The 16,686-nt window shown below is 35.2% G+C and overlaps 3 protein-coding genes across 4 annotated transcripts; all 3 read right to left on the reverse strand.

Moving 5' to 3' along the window:
- Positions 1-359: 359 nt before the first annotated feature.
- LOC140794968 (uncharacterized) lies at positions 360-1,868 on the reverse strand. The gene is made up of 3 exons (XM_073147272.1): positions 1,736-1,868; positions 1,303-1,632; positions 360-779 (listed from the first exon to the last, which is right to left on the reverse strand). Exons 1-3 carry the CDS (start codon positions 1,803-1,805, stop codon positions 622-624), a joined length of 558 nt encoding a protein of 185 aa, XP_073003373.1. The 5' UTR covers positions 1,806-1,868; the 3' UTR covers positions 360-621.
- Positions 1,869-5,926: 4,058 nt separating this feature from the next.
- Positions 5,927-9,298, reverse strand: LOC140780329 (O-fucosyltransferase 19-like). Its single transcript, XM_073125788.1, has 8 exons — positions 8,942-9,298; positions 8,342-8,414; positions 8,173-8,243; positions 7,982-8,070; positions 7,213-7,345; positions 6,843-7,075; positions 6,210-6,686; positions 5,927-6,119 (listed from the first exon to the last, which is right to left on the reverse strand). Exons 1-8 carry the CDS (start codon positions 9,296-9,298, stop codon positions 5,927-5,929), a joined length of 1,626 nt encoding a protein of 541 aa, XP_072981889.1.
- Positions 9,299-9,569: 271 nt separating this feature from the next.
- LOC140802762 (sulfoquinovosyl transferase SQD2-like) lies at positions 9,570-14,551 on the reverse strand. 2 transcript variants are annotated; one of them, XM_073158367.1, is made up of 11 exons: positions 14,209-14,551; positions 13,862-13,928; positions 13,630-13,700; positions 12,973-13,090; positions 12,813-12,886; positions 11,889-11,944; positions 11,715-11,798; positions 11,537-11,624; positions 11,334-11,411; positions 10,548-10,604; positions 9,570-10,276 (listed from the first exon to the last, which is right to left on the reverse strand). In XM_073158367.1, the coding sequence occupies exons 1-11, from the start codon at positions 14,316-14,318 to the stop codon at positions 9,766-9,768; spliced, it is 1,314 nt and encodes a 437-aa protein (XP_073014468.1). In that variant the 5' UTR covers positions 14,319-14,551; the 3' UTR covers positions 9,570-9,765. The 2 variants fall into 2 exon arrangements, with proteins under 2 accessions (XP_073014468.1, XP_073014469.1); XM_073158368.1 differs by having other exon boundaries at positions 12,973-13,181; positions 14,209-14,444.
- Between the last annotated feature and the right edge of the window lie 2,135 nt (positions 14,552-16,686).

A 16,686-nucleotide genomic window follows, 5' to 3' on the forward strand; every position in this document is an offset into this window, starting at 1 on the left:
TTGGATACCTCCTCTAGCCATTAATTTACTCCTCCTTTCTTCATCCGGGGAAAATATTCTTGCATGATCACAAAAATATTATGATGATGGAAGCTGCATAAGCTGATCACTTCTCACAAATTCTACCAACATTAGTAGAGGTTGAGATATATTAATATCTCTGTCGAAGTTCGCTATTGATCAACAATACCAAAGGTAATTTTTTTTTCCTGATGCTTTTCTTATTCTCTCTTCATCTTGGGTTCTTCCATCCTTTTTTTTTTTCCTAATCAAAGTCCGTAAAAAATTCATTCAAGCATTCACGATTACAAAGTAATCCGTAGGTGCATCAGGCCAGCCATTCCATACAAATAATTAAGTTCTCGAGAAGAATTTAAATGTATACATTCATAATTATCAAATCACCAATTCATACAAATAGTTCTTCCATCCTTTGTCGGCATACATATGCATCAAAGAATTTGCCTCACATAAATTAAGATACAAATGTCCTGAAATATTAATACACCATCCGCTGCTCTGCTAACAATTATTATTCTTGAACAATATAGACACTAATTAAATCATGCATCATGAGGTAAAGCAAAGAATCCCAGGTAATAACTCTCTCGAGGTAATTAATTACGAAGAAGCAGGGGCAGGGGCAGGAGCAAAAGCCTCAAGTTTGCTGACAGAACCACCGGCGACGGGGCCGGGGGCCGCGCCGGAGCTCATGAGTTCCACCATGGCTCGGTGAGGGTTCACACGTTGAGCCTGACATAGGTCTGATAGGAAAACACCTGTTCATGTCCAAAATTTCAATGGTAATTAATTAGCCAATAAATAACGGAAGAAATATTAAATTTAGAATATAGAGGAAATGCCTCCAGTCATAAATAGCCTCTTTTTTTTTCAAATTTCTTTAAATCAAGTTTAATCATGATGAACTATTCTACTTTTAATACCTTCTAGTCAAATTTGTTAGCGGAGAATATTTGTCGAGAATAAATTCCAAAAGCACTGTGCTTTAAATAGATATATATATATATATATATATATATATATATATAAGATAGTGTTGAATCACATATTCGTGAGAAAGGAGTCTCTCTTTTATTTTTCTTTCTTCTAGTAGAAGTAAAGTAAAGGAGAAGGCTTTATTATTTCCCTTCTAATTCTTTATTTATGTGACACTTTGCACCCACGTAACAACTTTAGGTATATATCGTTGTCCGATAATTGTCAAAATAGAAATAGTAAACATTTAAATGCAGGCAGCTACGTAGACGATAAAAGAATCTATTAAGAAAAAAAAAAAATTACCTTCTCCGGCGGCGAGATTGAAGTAAAGGTCGACGATGTTAGGGCAGTTCTGGTAGCACGCCGGCGAGCATAGCTTCTGGGTGAATTGCGGCTCGAGGAGTGAGTCCGACGAGATCCCGACGGTGTTCCGGTCGACGCCGCACGTCCTCACGCACTCCTCCGTCTCGATCCAATTCGACATTCTCTCCACCACCACGTCCGACGTCCGGCATTGGTACTCCGTCGGCCTTCCGCCGCTGTGCGGCACGCTCTCCAGCAAGCACCGCTTCGACGACCACGAGATCGAGAACGCGCACAAATCTTGCGGCAGCTCCTCGCATATCACACCAGCTATATACATAGAGACAAAAAAAAAAAAAAAATTTATTACAAAGCTCGCTAAATTAAATCTTGTATAAAATATAAAAGAAGTAAAAATCTCTTATCTACGTACCGAGAGCTGAAGGGAGGAGGAGAGAGACGGAGGAGAGGAGGATCACTGCCATCTTGAGAGATGAAGCCATTGGTATTACTATTTAGGTGGGCAATAGGCGATTGTTCAAATGCTACGGTTTGGGTTTGGGTTTAGCTGAGAGGGTTGGGGGAGGTATATATAGAGAGTTGAATAAGGAGGGAGAGGAGGAGGAGGAGAGAGAGAAAGAGAAAGAGAAAGAGAGAGAGAGAGTTCCGAGAAAGTCTGCGATAATTTTGGTGTCGTCTGTGGCTTTAAATTTTAAATTTTAAAACATTAAAAAAAAAAGATTCAATTAGTTATATTCGGCGAGGAGGCATTGGGACCAATCGGATCCTGCCACGTATGAGAACGCGCTTATTTCCCTCTGGTTGAAAAACACGCGGGAAAGGCTTCCGTTAATTATTGCTTGGACTTTTAGTTTTCCATTTAGAAGCGTGATGGAAGCTTCAAAACCCACAGTACGAACTTTCTTATCCATTTCCATTTACTTGGTTCAAAACATCTAGAAATATGCCAATTTGAAAATAGAAATTCTAGATAAACACTCAATAAACCAAGTGCAATTATATTATGTATAATTTTCAAACCACTAGGAATAATGGAGGAGACGTGAGCAGACTGCTATTTATAAGAGACCAAATGAGGCTGGCTTACTTACTTTTTCTAATGTGCAAGTCTTTGATCATTATTATTCTAAAGGAAATCTTAATGCGGTGCTGCATTACATATATTTAATACTTTATATTCTTGGAAGACTTCGCATGATGCATGGTAGCAAGAAGACTTGCGACTCTCTCTCTCTCTCTCTCTCTCTCTCTCTCTCTCTCTCTTTTATAGTTGAGATAGTATTCAATGAATAAGAGATGATATTTGGAACAAGCTTCGCTTGCTGCTTGACGGAAAATAATAAATATATTGTATTAAGCCTAAATATAGAATTGAAGTAAAATGAAATTTTAGACAAATCGCTACACTGTCATAAAAGATCAATAAAAGCATTGAACATCACACTTTTAAGCCAAATCTTTAGCGCAATTAGAGGGGTGATTGTCTTTGTAATTTGCTTCTACTTTTTTCTTTTCCTTCTCTAAATTAATTTATGCCTTGTGAATTAAAATCAAATGTGAATTATTGTTTTACATTAGGTCTAAGCGTAAGTAGCCTTGTTGTGAATTATTTTAGTTTCAAGAGTTCTTTGATATCTTAAGAATATTTATATTTATATGTATGTCTAGTTCCAATGCGATATGAAAAAGATTTATATTTCGCTACACATAGTAAAGAAGTTTACTGGGGGTAAGACTGACTCTATAGTTTTCTTTTTTCTGATTGGATCGGTGTGTTATTGTTATTACTTGAGATGTTTTTTTTTCTCTCGATTTCTTGGGTTATTATTGTTTCATCATGATGTTTGCTTTCTACAAAATTTTGGTATCTTTCTATATTTAATCCCATACCTTGTCTCTCATTTTATCATGTATAAGAAAAGCAAGGTCGATTTCCTTAACACCAAAGTTAATCCTAATAATCCTAAATTATAAGCTCAATCGATTTTGATAAACTCTAAATAGCAAAGAACTAAACTATTTACTTTCACACCAAGGGAACAAAGTCCAAAGCAATGACCCTAACTACTTGAAAGATAACTAATAGATAAAATAAATTAAATTTAAACTTTAGACATATCAAATAATAAGTTGATCTAATTAAACTATTAAGTAATAGACTAATAATATATCATACCGTTAAAATACATAAGAATATTATATATAGAGATCCTATTCCAAATAGATGGCCTCACGTTTTCCATAGATGCAACTATCTCTAGAGATATTACTCTCTTGCTAATAGGTAAAATTACTTGTACGAGTTAATTTAGTGTAGAAATTAGTTTTTTATATTTTATTATAGATCTGAAATGACTTTATTTAAAAAAATACAAGTGTATCAACATTGAAGAATCCTTTTTGTAATGTAGTAAGATCTTCTCTAGCAACAGACAAAACCTAATTTCTCTTCTATTTTTTTCCCTCACGTCTATATCAGTCATAAACGTTCTCATCCTCTTTATGAAAAAAAGAGTAAAAAGAGTTTCAAAAGATTAGCTCATTAATAAGCTTGTCAATGGGCTAACTAAAATTCAATCAAATTAAACTCAAGTCTAACCTACGAGGAAGGCCAACGTAATACCTAATCAAGTCATTGATCAAGTCTATTCACATACAAAGTTACAAAGTTAATGCCAACGTTGGACAAGACTTGGTCTGCGAAGCCCACATGATAAAGAATCGTCATAATTTGATCTCTATAACGATATTTTTTTTTTTCTTATCCCACTTTTTAATTTATTTTTTCTATTTTTTAAAACTAGATATTAGGATTAAAATTAAAATATGCATCATTATCTCGTGATAAATCTCTTTATCTTTTTCTTATTTTTTTATAAGCAAACTACGTGAGTTTTAACCATGTGGTTAGACCTAAATTTACTAATTACATTTCTGTTACTTTACCCTTTAAAATTATATTTAAACTAAAATTATATATATATTTTTATATTATAGGTTAAATTTAAAAATACTTATTATAAATAAAATTGTAGATATTTAGATAATCTTTTTGATACACTAAAAAATAATAAGGATCAAATTTCAAATAATAAAGATATGATATATATATATATATTAAATATATGCATATTTTTTTATCATTATTTATCATTTGAAGTTTAATCAGTATTATTTTAGATGCCTTAAAAATTATATAACAACTTCAGTTTGAATATAACCATTAGAATGTAAAATGACATAAACGAAACTATATATATGGGGTGAATTAAATTTAGTCTTAACCACACAAATGGTAAAATAAAAATTTCCTATTTTTCATTCTTCTCCCTTAATTAATATGATTAGAGAAAATAGTTAATAAACCATCAAAACAGTATTGATATTTGAGGGACAATTAATAGTACATGATGTAAGACGAGGTGTAATTGATTAATTGCCTCAATCATCTCAATCAAAAATAAAGTTGGTGCAAAATCTAAATAAATTTAAGGGTAAAATATTACAGTTTATCATGTGATTTAACTCTATTTTTACTTACTCCTTATTTTATGTGAACACGATGTGAACTCTTAAACTCTTCTTCATTAATCTTGCAATTTTTTAAAATAAATATTTTTTAGACTTGTATAAATGCTCATATACATATATAAAAATACTTAGAATATTTTGTTCACAATTGCCAACAATAAAAACCTAACAAACTCTATTTTTACTTACTCTAAATTTAAGCATTAATCTATTTCAAAAATAAAGTTACAGTGCAAAATCTGGATTACAACTTTAGATCGATTGCTATTTTATTCGGAGGCTTCATCAAGCTCATGCATGTTCGATCTAAAGCTTTGCCTTTCTCTTTACTATTTTCTCTTTTATCCATGATAACGATAAAACACATTTGCAGCCCATCTTGAGAGTTAATATTGGATCATGTACATATTTAAATTAGTGTTTATTTTTCTTAGTATAATTCTTAGGAGAGTGATCGATGACATGTCCGTCCTTTCTTTTAGCTTGATATATCTCTTTTCCTAATCTAGATTAGTGAACACTACTTTAAATTTTAAAAAATTATTAAATTATATATATTCTAGATTAAAAATATTTGTTATGTTATTTTACACATAAGTCCAGTTATAATTTTCTCCTTAATTCGACTAAAATTATTTTTAGAATACAGTCTACGTATCGCCTATCTATTTTATTTGACAAATAAAAAATTATCACTCAATTTCTCCACCTAATTTTATCACCTATATATCTTATCTCCTATCATTCACTTATTTTATTACATGCCCGCAAGTATGCAACACTTATATATAAAATAAATGAGAAAACTTAAATTTAAATTTATATATCAAATCATTTATTTTGTACAGTTATCTTTATGTTCTACGTTCTAAACCAAAAAGAAAAACAGAATCATGCTGATCAGAAGGTCATTTATCTTCCTCTCCATCATCCTTTGTGGATGAACAGCTCCACTCTCCCAGACAACGAATTAAAAGACCATAAAAAGGAAAGAAAAGAATATAGTTTTTCTACATCAGTATGTTGGCTAAGAAGTACGTAAACCTAATTAATTATCTGTCAAGCTCTCACTCTATCTTTTCTCACACATGCATCCAGGGAAGGGATTTGCATAGAAGTGCTCTTCTTTCTTTGGTGCAGCTCCAGGTTGCCTTGCATATGGACCTCCAAATCTATTTGCATGGGACTTTCTCACCTCATCTTCGAACGTTTTCCAACTTATCTTCCCCTCATCCAGTTCATCAATCAACCTCACAATCTTCTCCCTAATTATATACACATAAAGGTTAGCATAGTTTTAACAAATCGAATGAATAATATTAATAATGCATGCATGCATGCATGTATATATATACCTATCTGGATCAATGGTCTTGAGAAATCCTTCAAATCTTCTATGACCTCTCACTGCTTTAGCCATGTTACCATCATGAGTATACATGAACGCATCACTGCGAAGTGAGACGTGGTAATCCACTGCAGCCAATCTACTCTGGTGTTTCTCAAAAGGTTCTATTTCGTCCCCTGTAGTTAGGGTACGGTGTGTGTGGAGATTAGGGTATGCTTCCCTTAGTGCATCCATGCTGTTTCTTCCATAGATATCACCTGCAGCAACGTAGATGTTTGTGCTGGAAGGAAACCCTAGAGCCTTAAGGAATACCGCCGTTTCGCGGGGAGTCATCGGGCACCGCCCTTCCAGCCGCCTCGCAGTCCCGTTGATCTTCTTCTCCTTCCAGTGCTTCACCGAATACCGCAATTTGCGGATCTCTTCTGCCTCCTCTAAGGTCAAGTTGTGGTCGCAACCTGTAAACGCGAGCATATCCTTTTCGTACCTATAATGCAGTACAGGTCAGGATAACCAGTTTGATCCAAAAGCTTAAGCGAATCACATTAATATTATCTAAACTCGAAGAAGCTACAAATAACTAGTTGACACAATAACTCAAGTTATTAGGTAATAGAACGATTGTAATCGGACATAAAATTACCTAAGATGGAGAGCGATATAAGGATTGTTGTTGGAATTTGTCATCCTATCAACAATCTTATCCCCAAGTTGTTCAATCTGCTTGGTGAATCGAAGTGCTCCATAGTTGGCGCGGCAACGTAGCCTCTGAACTGAAGGAGGGATGTTATTGTTGGCAAGCCGGCAATCCGTGTGTGAAAATTTCACCACCTTGTGATGCTTGAAGAGGCTTGAGAGAGCTTTGTAATAAGAAGTCTGTTCACAGAAATAAGGAGACCTTTTATTATTATTATTATTATTATTATTATTATTATTATTGTTACTGTTAGGAATTATAAATAAATTAACTAAGAAGCTAGGTTGTAAACATATATAGAAATTATCATACGTACCTTAGACCACGAGATTGGTGCAATCTGATTTGGTGTGACATTTTGATAGGCTTTGGGGAGGGAATCCACTATCGGAATGTCATATTTCAGGTAATCTTTGAAGTGATCTACGTCAAATATGTCTTTGAACTCACTGCATGCATCCAATAATTTATTAGCTTTCTAAATCAACAAAAAAGAATTATCATGACAACTGTAATCTAATGGTTGGATTCTACCAACCAATAATAGGTATCATGAGTTCGATAACTAATAAAGAATTATCTGGCAACTGTAATCTAACGGTCGAGTTCTACCGATCAATGATAAGTATCGTGAGGTCAATTAGATATCAGGTTTATATTTAATGATCTTTTTATTTTTATTATTCTTGCATATATATACTCTTCTAAAATCTCCTATTTACTTGTATGCCTCTCTATATTTGGTATCTATATGTATACCCTTTAAAATTCTTAATTTTCTTATAGATATTCTTTGGAGTTAACTAATTATTAAAATTCAAACAATTTAGACATAAAACGATAAAACTATCAAAAGAATTTTAGTTAAGAATATTTTTATTTATTTATTATAAAGTTATTGAGACTTTAATTGAAAAGTAACAAGATGAATACAAGGAGTATACATGTAAATATCAATCTTAGAAGAACATAAAAGAAAATAAGAGATTTTTGAAGAGTATACGAGCAAAAGAAAATCCTTTTTATTTAGCCCAAAAAGCTTATGAGCTCAACTAAATAAACCCCATAAAAAAAAAAAATCGTACCTTGGATCTCTCCAAAATGAGGTGTCATCCAAGGTAGGGATCACTAATGTGGCGTTCATTAGCTTTGCTACAGCAACAATATCACTTATCTGCATTAATATATGTGGCTAAGTTAGACAAATATTGCAATTATAGCATGCTAAATAGAATTAATTAGTACAAGGATTAGTATTAGGAGTTGGATACTTTACCCCTAATCTCATCTGATTTAGACCCCCATTAGAACGGACTACGAGGTAGCCGTTTGTCGGATTGTTTATTGCTACATAGAGATTAGTAGACCTATTAGGATTAATTTGGAAGAAAGATAACTTAAATATTAAAGAAAAAGGGGTACAAGATTAAAAGATAGAAATTTACCGAGTTGATCTTTTGATCCTTCAATGCACTGGGTGTATCCAGCACTATCTGGCTTCAACCAAATCTCAGGGAGCTGTGGAAATTATTGAGTAAAAATAGAGTTAATTAGATGGGCATAAAGGTAACACTAAGCACAACGTTAACACATGCTTTATGCCCATGAGATCAAAGCTCGGCAGCTTGGTGGAATTTAAGCTGAGTTCTATTCGAGCCTAATTTGAGTCTGTCGATCTTGAATTAAATGATACTTGATTCAAACCTTAGGAAGGAGAAAGATATATAAAGGATGATTGGGATAATAGATTTAAACCGGTTAACTATCCAAAGAACAAAATAATTAACTATATATATATATATTATATACACTCACAAGCCAAGAAAGGAAGAACGAAAAGATCTAGGTATAAAAGAAAGCACAATAATATACACCACAAAAATTAACTAAAAATTTAACCCAAGTGCGCTTAATTTACTTAGATGGCTATATAGCTAAGCAAGAAGATGAACAACAAAGTCATTATATTACATAACAAGATAAATAAATAACTAAGCAATGCAGTCTAATTAGCGAAAAGAGAAAGATTATAATTAATCTCAAACCGGAGATTTATGGAACTTGAGGGGCGTCAACAGCCTCTCATCCCTCCAACCCAAAGGGTCGCCGCCGGCGCCGGCGGCCTGACGCAGTACTACCGGCTCCTCGCCGAAGCACGACATCCGACCGCACGTCGACGCCGCCGCTATCATCACCGTCAAAACGATGATGAACGCCAGAATCCACGAGAGGAGGTTCCTCTCCACCTTTCGGGCTATGCCGCCCACCCAGCGCAAGAATCTCAACTGGAGATTCGGCCGGCGGTCGTGCTCATAGTCGGCGTCGGCGTCAACGTCAATGTACGAACTCTCTAGATCGATGGAGTCCGGCAGGAGGCGCCGCCTTGTCGAGTTCGCCGCCATGGAGCCGGAGGAGGATGTGCATGGAAAGTAGATGGCATCAACGGATTTATTTAGATTAGCACGTAGGAGTTTCAGTCGTATTAGAACAGTACGACGTAGTAAGTTATCCGAATCTTACTAGGATTCGAAGATTTCGATTATTTTTTTCAAAATTGAGGATGGTTAAGTTTAATCTTAAGTTAGGATAAATTACTTTATCGGGTTATTATAGGTGATAGCTATCCTTATGGGACTAGAAACGCAATATATACATAATGTAGGGTCTGAAACGGAAAAAAAAAATTCTCAAGGATTCCCCAGAATAATTGTTAGTATCACATTACATAAATTCTTGCATCATTGTTACCCCATCTAAATACAAATCATACCTGATTAACTAACTTTTTGCACTACTACGATAATTTACAAGAAAATAAATCCAATGCGCAATACTTATGGACACACAATTGCTCTTCATTAAGGGCAATCTACATCTTTCTGGCCTCAAGTTTAGGCACTTCTGGATGTGATTGGAACATTTGGATCAACCACTGAAAGGGTTTAAGCAGTTCTTCCCTCTTCTTCCTCCAGTACCAGATTGCAGCGCTGTAGTTCTCATTGCGAATCTTCTTAGAGGCCGCCCTCCAGTCACACTTCTCCATTGCCTCCCTGGCAGTCTTGCCCATGGCTTCTCTGAATTCGTTGGAGGATAAGAGGAGTTGAATCTTGCCCACGCAGTCGTCAAGGTCTCCTGGTGTGAATAAGAAGCTGGTTTTGCCCTCCTGATCCTCGGGTATAATATCTGGTATACCTCCTGCACGAGCAGCAACAACAGGAACACCTGATGACATGGACTCCAATACAACTTGTCCAAGGGTCTCGGATTCCGAAGGCATCACAAAAACATCACCACTGGCATATGCCTGGGAGAGCTCGTCGCCTTGAAACATTCCTGTGAACACCACAGGCATGCCTGTGAACATCTTTTCCAGGTCACGCCTGCCAAGACATCAAGAGACCATGTTAACAACCAATACAGTACAATCTCAGGAATTGAAAGGTAGAGTTCTTGCGTGCCAGTCATATGCCTCTTCTCCAAAGATCGGCTTTAGAAGATCCAATTAATTGTAAAAGAAGGTAACAGAGTGAGCTAGTATATAACTCTACATTATCGTTCTTCAGGAAAATTCTAAATTAGGACTGAACAAGACAGCAGTATTATCAGCATTTGACATACACATCTTGCCACAAATAGGGTGAGATAACGTACCTGTATGGTCCATCTCCTACAAAAGCAATTCTGACTCCAGGCAACCTGTCCATTACCCTGCTCAATCACATATGCAGGATCAGTGTGCAATGTGGAGAACAGTCACAACATATAATAACAAAAGAATGATTACAGTCAATTGTCTATATTAATCTGTCGTGAAAAAACAAGATAAATAAAAAAAGCAATTGGATAACATTATTGTTTGATACATAGTGTTATGTATCAGATGGATTACGCATACCTTTCTGGGGTCTGATAGATCAAAACCTATAATTACATAATTCTCTAGAAGTTTGTTGCACCGTTTTGTTCAGTTAATCTGGCTAGTTTCAGTTCGTTAGGATACTTGCCGAGCTAGTCAGGTGTTTGGGTTCTAAGTCCTGCCAACTCAGCAAGTATAACAGGCTGATAAAGGCTGAGATAGTGTCCAGGACATTCAAGTCCATGTTAGTGACCGGTGTACATTGTGGCCCATTTGAAAGCTGAGGGCTGCCACTTGTTGGGAAGACACAGTATAGTTGGCTACTATCATAAAAGCAAAAGAAAGGAAAAAAAAGAAGAAATTGTCTCATCCCCTCCCCATTATCCCCAACTATTACCTGAAATTTCTTCTGTTTGGCTATGATATAGTTGCCATAAAGCACAATTTTAAAGAAAGGAGGGGCTACAACAGAAACTGCCTGTTTCCTAAAAGCTGATCAGAAACAACATAGATTAAAAAAACAAGCCCTCTGTCATTCAGATCATGTTCATAAGTTACAAATCTGAAAAAAGAGAAATCACCTTTTGAGGAAATCCAGGTTCTTCTCACGTCCAAAGCGCCCAACATGAATTATCAACGGTTTTTCTGGTTCACCATCACTAACAAGAGAGGAAACATATCACAAATTAACCTCAGTGATTAGTTCAAGTACTGTTCTTGTGTTCCAATTGATGTGTGCTTATTCAGTGGTTAAGACAGAGGGATGATAGGAGCAGCAAGGTACCTTAGCCTGATGCGCATCTCATGCCTTCGGTATCGGGGGTGGAAGCTTTCAGAATCAACACCCTTGTTCCAAAGGCATATTTTATTAGCTGAAGAGGGGGAAGGAAAGATAGTAAGCAATTAGCCTTTAGCAGAAGTAGAATAAGTTTACTTGAAAAGAATAATGCATTTCCATTAACCTGATATCACATGAGCATCTTGAAAATCCTTGCCAATAGCAGCTGAAGGCACTAGAGTAAGATCAGCAGCTCTATGAAGGAATCCTTAGAGGGTAATTAGAGAATCAGTACCAACCGGTGTAACAAATGGAGACAGTTGAAACAAGACACCAGAAATAGAAAAAAGTTGCTTACTTATGATATGCCACATTGGCTCTACCAACCAACTAAAAGTGTACCTAGGAATGTATCTGCCAAGCAACCATGAGAATCAAATTAGCACAGTAACTAACTCTCAAATAATGGTAAATTTAATTACAAGTGCCAGACTATAATTTATTAAGGTATATCTTAAGCAATGATATACACACATATAACTGCAAATACCTTCAGGAAATTGGAAAATGAGGAATTCTGGTGTTGTTGATATCAAATGGAAGTTTAAAAGAATATTAAGTTTATGGTGTCATCTCCCAATATTGTCAGTAATGCCTCCAGTTGAAGGAGCAGATAAATCACAAAGAGGGCATAATTATGGTTGGTAAAAAATCACAAGCTTGCTCAAGTAAAAGTCTGCAGCAGATTTTGGGTGTCATCAAGCTTTTCATGTTCATCTTTTTTGCCTTGTATAAATAACATATTTCACACGTGTACATATCTATTGCTGCATTTATTGCTTAACATCATGAACCATTAACAATCTGTACTATCTTTTCTTTCAATTTTTTACTGGCAAAACTACAGATGTGTCAAACAAGTTTAGTACTCTGTTGAGCTCATCAGATCTTACTAAGTACTGTAACATATGTATTCATATTTATACATGTAACTGTTCTTATGAATATATATATATATATATATATATATATATATATATATATATATATAATGCATATATGTATATAACTATCAGCTCCAATTTGTTGTTATCAATGTTAGCTACTTGTGCTTTGAGTACATCTATTAGCTAAAATTTGTGGCCACAACGTTTATTATTCAGCAAGAACTAAGACAATTTTTTTAATAAATCACTAGTCCACAATACTATCAAGATTCTAACGTAATTGCTCTTGCAGTGCATATCAGATAAGAATCTAAATTTTGCAGTAGCCAACTCACGCTGGCACATGCGTGTGGTACGACATCACCAAAGGAACACAGAGCAACTTAGCAATTACTAGAGCCCCAAATACCTGAAATAAGTACCAAGAAGTGATCATGAGAGAACAGGAAAATTTTAAATTTAATAAATGGATATGCCTTTCAGATCTAAAATTACCATAATTCCAGGTGAAGATGCATGGATTATGTCTGGCTTAAACTTTGCCACCTCTGAAATAATTCTTGGGCTAAGCGCCAGCGAGAGTGGAACTCTTTCATACATTGGGCAGGGAAAACTGGAAACAGTCATTTAAAACCATAAGCAGAAGAACAGTATGGTTCCAACAACTTTATCACTTGAATAACAACATCGATACTTCCAATAAACTGCAGGTAGGTGAACAGTCAAGTTAAGGATTGAGATCCAGTAGCCCAAAATGTCCAATTATAAAATAAAAATGTAGATACAGACTTGTGTGTTCATCTGTGCTATTGGGAAACTTTGTACACATAAAGAACCATGAGTTACAGTAGATAAGATTGTTTGTGAATGTATTATCCTATATTAAACAAAATGAGCTGAAAGATCATAGAACCAGTTTTCATAAATGTCATATAAATGCAGTGATCTGTAGATATACTAAAGTTCTACTTGATTGAAAACTTGAGAGGGAAATTGTTTAGCTAAATTTTTTCCTAAACTGTTACATGTCAACAAACTTCCAGGATATTAGAAGTTGTGAGATAGAAAATTGACATAGGATGATCATGGCAGCGCATGAAATAGTTACAAAAACCAGCGACTGATGCTGAACCAAAGGAAACTTTGGGTTACCTCCACGAACCAATCAGCTTTGCTCCATGGAATTCTTGAGGCACTCCTTCATGGGTAGTCACAACAATGACCTGCGCCAGGCAACAACAAGGAAATTGCTAAAATTTTCGGATTGTCATCCATTTTCTTCCATACCTTCTTTACATCCACAGGAAACTACAAACCCCATGCTTAATTATTTCAAAACCAATTCATTAAATGAAAAATTAATATGACGAAGGCTCATACATACCTCATCCCCCATTTCACGCAAATGCTTGATAAAATTCTGAAACCGATTCTTATATCCAGAGATGTAACTGGATATTAAGAAACAACAAGAAAGTTTCAACGGAGGCAAACAATCTGAACATTGACACTAGAAATAAATGCTATCACGAACACAATCAGACATCAAAGCTGGGCCACAAATTTAATATAAAAATAACAATAATGATAACAGCCCCTTTAATCTTCACCAAAGCTTTTATTTTTCCTCAGAATCAACTAGCAAAGTTCTAAACTTTGCTTTGAAAATAGAAATTTTTTTTTGTCATCTTCGCAATTAAAAACCATATGATCGGGAAAAGGGACACTAACGCGAAGGGGGAAGGCTCTACGAAGAGCGCAACGCGTCGCGGCCCCGAGCTCTCCTCAAGAAGCGGAGGCGCCTCCTCCAGCTCTTCCTTGATCTCCTCCTCGATCGTCATATTCCGCAACCAGCACCCTGTGTTTCCTCAAATTTACGGCGACTGCCTCGTTTTAGTAGAGAAAGAGAAAGCGAGAGCGAGAGCGAGAGCGAGAGAAAGAAAAGAATAACGTGAGGAAAAGAGAACGGCAGGAGAGAGAGAAGAAGAGAGAGATCAGGAAGCTTGGAACTTGGAAGAGTAGATACGGAGAGATTGGGAGTATAATAAAAGGAATGACAAGATGGGTTGCTGTCAAAGGGAACGTGGGGGGTTTTGGATTCCGGAAATAAAAGATGGCAGGTATATTCCACTGAAGGGAATAAAAATACAAGCATATGCTTGGGGTTCGTTAAATTACTACTAATTTTCTCTTCTTTCTCCACAAATTTATGGCTACTTTGAGATATTGCTTAATAATTTGGTATTTATTATCTGTTATTTGCTGCAAAACTACTGAACTAATATGCCCCGAATATTCCTTTGAATGAATCCTAGGTGATGGTTTTGTTTTCTTGTTCTTCTCTCTCTCTCTCCCCCCCTCTTTTAGTGTATGGTTTTAAGAATGGAATAACCATCTAATCTAACTATAATATGAGGATTCTCTTTCATGTTAATAGTGTCATGGTTTCTCTTCTTCGCAGTCCAAAATAGCATTGGTTTCATTACAATATATTACGCAAGTATCTAATGGATTTTACATTTAGTTTACTTAGTTTTAGTTTATAGTGAATAAGATTGGTTATCAAATGTTTGTAGGTTTGAAGCATCGTAATGAATGAATTTGAATAAAAATTTAATTACCTAATTTATAGTTATTAAATACTTGTATTTTTATGATGGGATGACTAATAATTGAAGCTTCATCAATTTGAAAGAATAATTATGTTTCATATATTTACACGTAATTCAAAGTTATTGGACACTCATAATTTTGCGAATATTGCAGTAGTATGTTTAATTAATTCCTGCTTTGAACTTAGCAAAATAACATAAGTCCAATTCAAATATATTATATACTTAATATTCAATTATACTGTATTACTTACTTAATATAAAAAATACATAATTTAATAATGTAATAAATTGTAATTGAATTGATTTCAAACACCTCAACTGTTGGGCCCATCCCATCATAGTTGCAAAGAAAATACAAAACATGCTTGATTTATAAAAATAAAAAAATACACTATATTTTTAGTGTAAAACACCAATAAAACCATTCTCCATTATATAAACGATCTAGTCCTATGACCTTCAATGTAGCCAGGGGACCGACCATGGATGTTTTTAGTTTTTTTTTTTTCTCTATGCTAAATCTAATTATATTTATTAAAATGAAAGAGAAAGACTGTACAATAGGAGAGTGAGGGGGATTTATAAGGAGATGACTCAACAAGAATTAATAGGTGTGTACAGAATTAAGAGGATCCATGGCACCAATAAACAATATGAAGAGCTCCAAAAATTTGAAGGGCAGGAATTAGCTGAAGTGCCTCTAAAGAAATGACAATGACGAGAAAGCAAGTAGAGAAGGATCCAAAAGAGACATTATCTATAAAATTCAATGTTGAGGAGGAAGGGAATCAAGGAGGTTGTAGAAGGAGTCCCACTCACAAGCTATGCGGATGTCCAACCTTCTAGGATGCTTTAACGATGAGATATCGGACAACACGAATCCTTATTGGTGGGATGCTGGGAAAGATCTAGGAAGCTCATATCTCAAAGCACTTTTTTGGGATCACTTTTTTCCAACTTTTATTCTCCGGCCGGGTCAAAGAACACCTTGACCTAGAAAGCCCCTATCACCTAAAACCCCCCCCCGCCAGATAACTAAACATTTTGGAGGGTGGCCTTTAAAGGAAATTCTCCTCCTATAGTATAGGTGCAGTACTTTGTCCTTTCGACAAGATTGGCTTGAACCTAGTAACTTTCATCACTATTTCTCTAAAAAGAAATTATTGTTCAATAGAGAAAGTTAACCAAAGATAGGTTTTCTATTAAGGAAGGCACATTGGTTTTCGATGACCAACTCTCTTGTCAATATTTTAAGGCCGCCACTTAACACCTTTATCACTATATTAAAGCTACAATTTAAAAGATTGATCGAGCAAAATTCAAAAAGTATGTTAGCTTTCTCATTCTTAGAAATGAAGGTAAATGATTGTTTCACCCAGCAAAGCAGGTGTCAAAGTCATACGAGTCTTTGAAGACACAAGGAAATCTTCTATCGATGGTGTCTAATAACCAACGATAAAATAAAATAAGAAAGTCATCAAGCTTGATGGCTTTCTTTGCCCCCATATTGAGCACTGCCTCTTGAATCTCCTCCTTAGACGATGAGGTGAGGGGCACGAGGAGGGAGCTATAGTCAAAGAAGATGGAAGTTTAG

This window comes from Typha latifolia, chromosome 1 (genome assembly GCF_019914945.1).
Source record: "Typha latifolia isolate L0001 chromosome 1, TyphaL0001v2, whole genome shotgun sequence".
In the NCBI taxonomy this organism is placed as follows: domain Eukaryota; kingdom Viridiplantae; phylum Streptophyta; class Magnoliopsida; order Poales; family Typhaceae; genus Typha; species Typha latifolia.

Coding starts and splice junctions, on each gene's coding strand:
- LOC140794968 (XM_073147272.1), bottom strand. CDS start 1,805: ATGGCTTCATCTCTCAAGATGGCAGTGATCCTCCTCTCCTCCGTCTCT. Junction 1,633..1,735: donor CCTCCTCCCTTCAGCTCTCG/GTACGTAGATAA, acceptor CTATGTATATAG/CTGGTGTGATATGCGAGGAG. Junction 780..1,302: donor CAATCTCGCCGCCGGAGAAG/GTAATTTTTTTT, acceptor GGACATGAACAG/GTGTTTTCCTATCAGACCTA.
- LOC140780329 (XM_073125788.1), bottom strand. CDS start 9,298: ATGGCGGCGAACTCGACAAGGCGGCGCCTCCTGCCGGACTCCATCGAT. Junction 8,244..8,341: donor AGGATCAAAAGATCAACTCG/GTAAATTTCTAT, acceptor ATCTCTATGTAG/CAATAAACAATCCGACAAAC. Junction 6,687..6,842: donor TATATCGCTCTCCATCTTAG/GTAATTTTATGT, acceptor ACTGCATTATAG/GTACGAAAAGGATATGCTCG.
- LOC140802762 (XM_073158367.1), bottom strand. CDS start 14,318: ATGACGATCGAGGAGGAGATCAAGGAAGAGCTGGAGGAGGCGCCTCCG. Junction 11,945..12,812: donor TACCACACGCATGTGCCAGC/GTGAGTTGGCTA, acceptor GTTGCTTGGCAG/ATACATTCCTAGGTACACTT. Junction 11,799..11,888: donor GCCAATGTGGCATATCATAA/GTAAGCAACTTT, acceptor TTACCCTCTAAG/GATTCCTTCATAGAGCTGCT.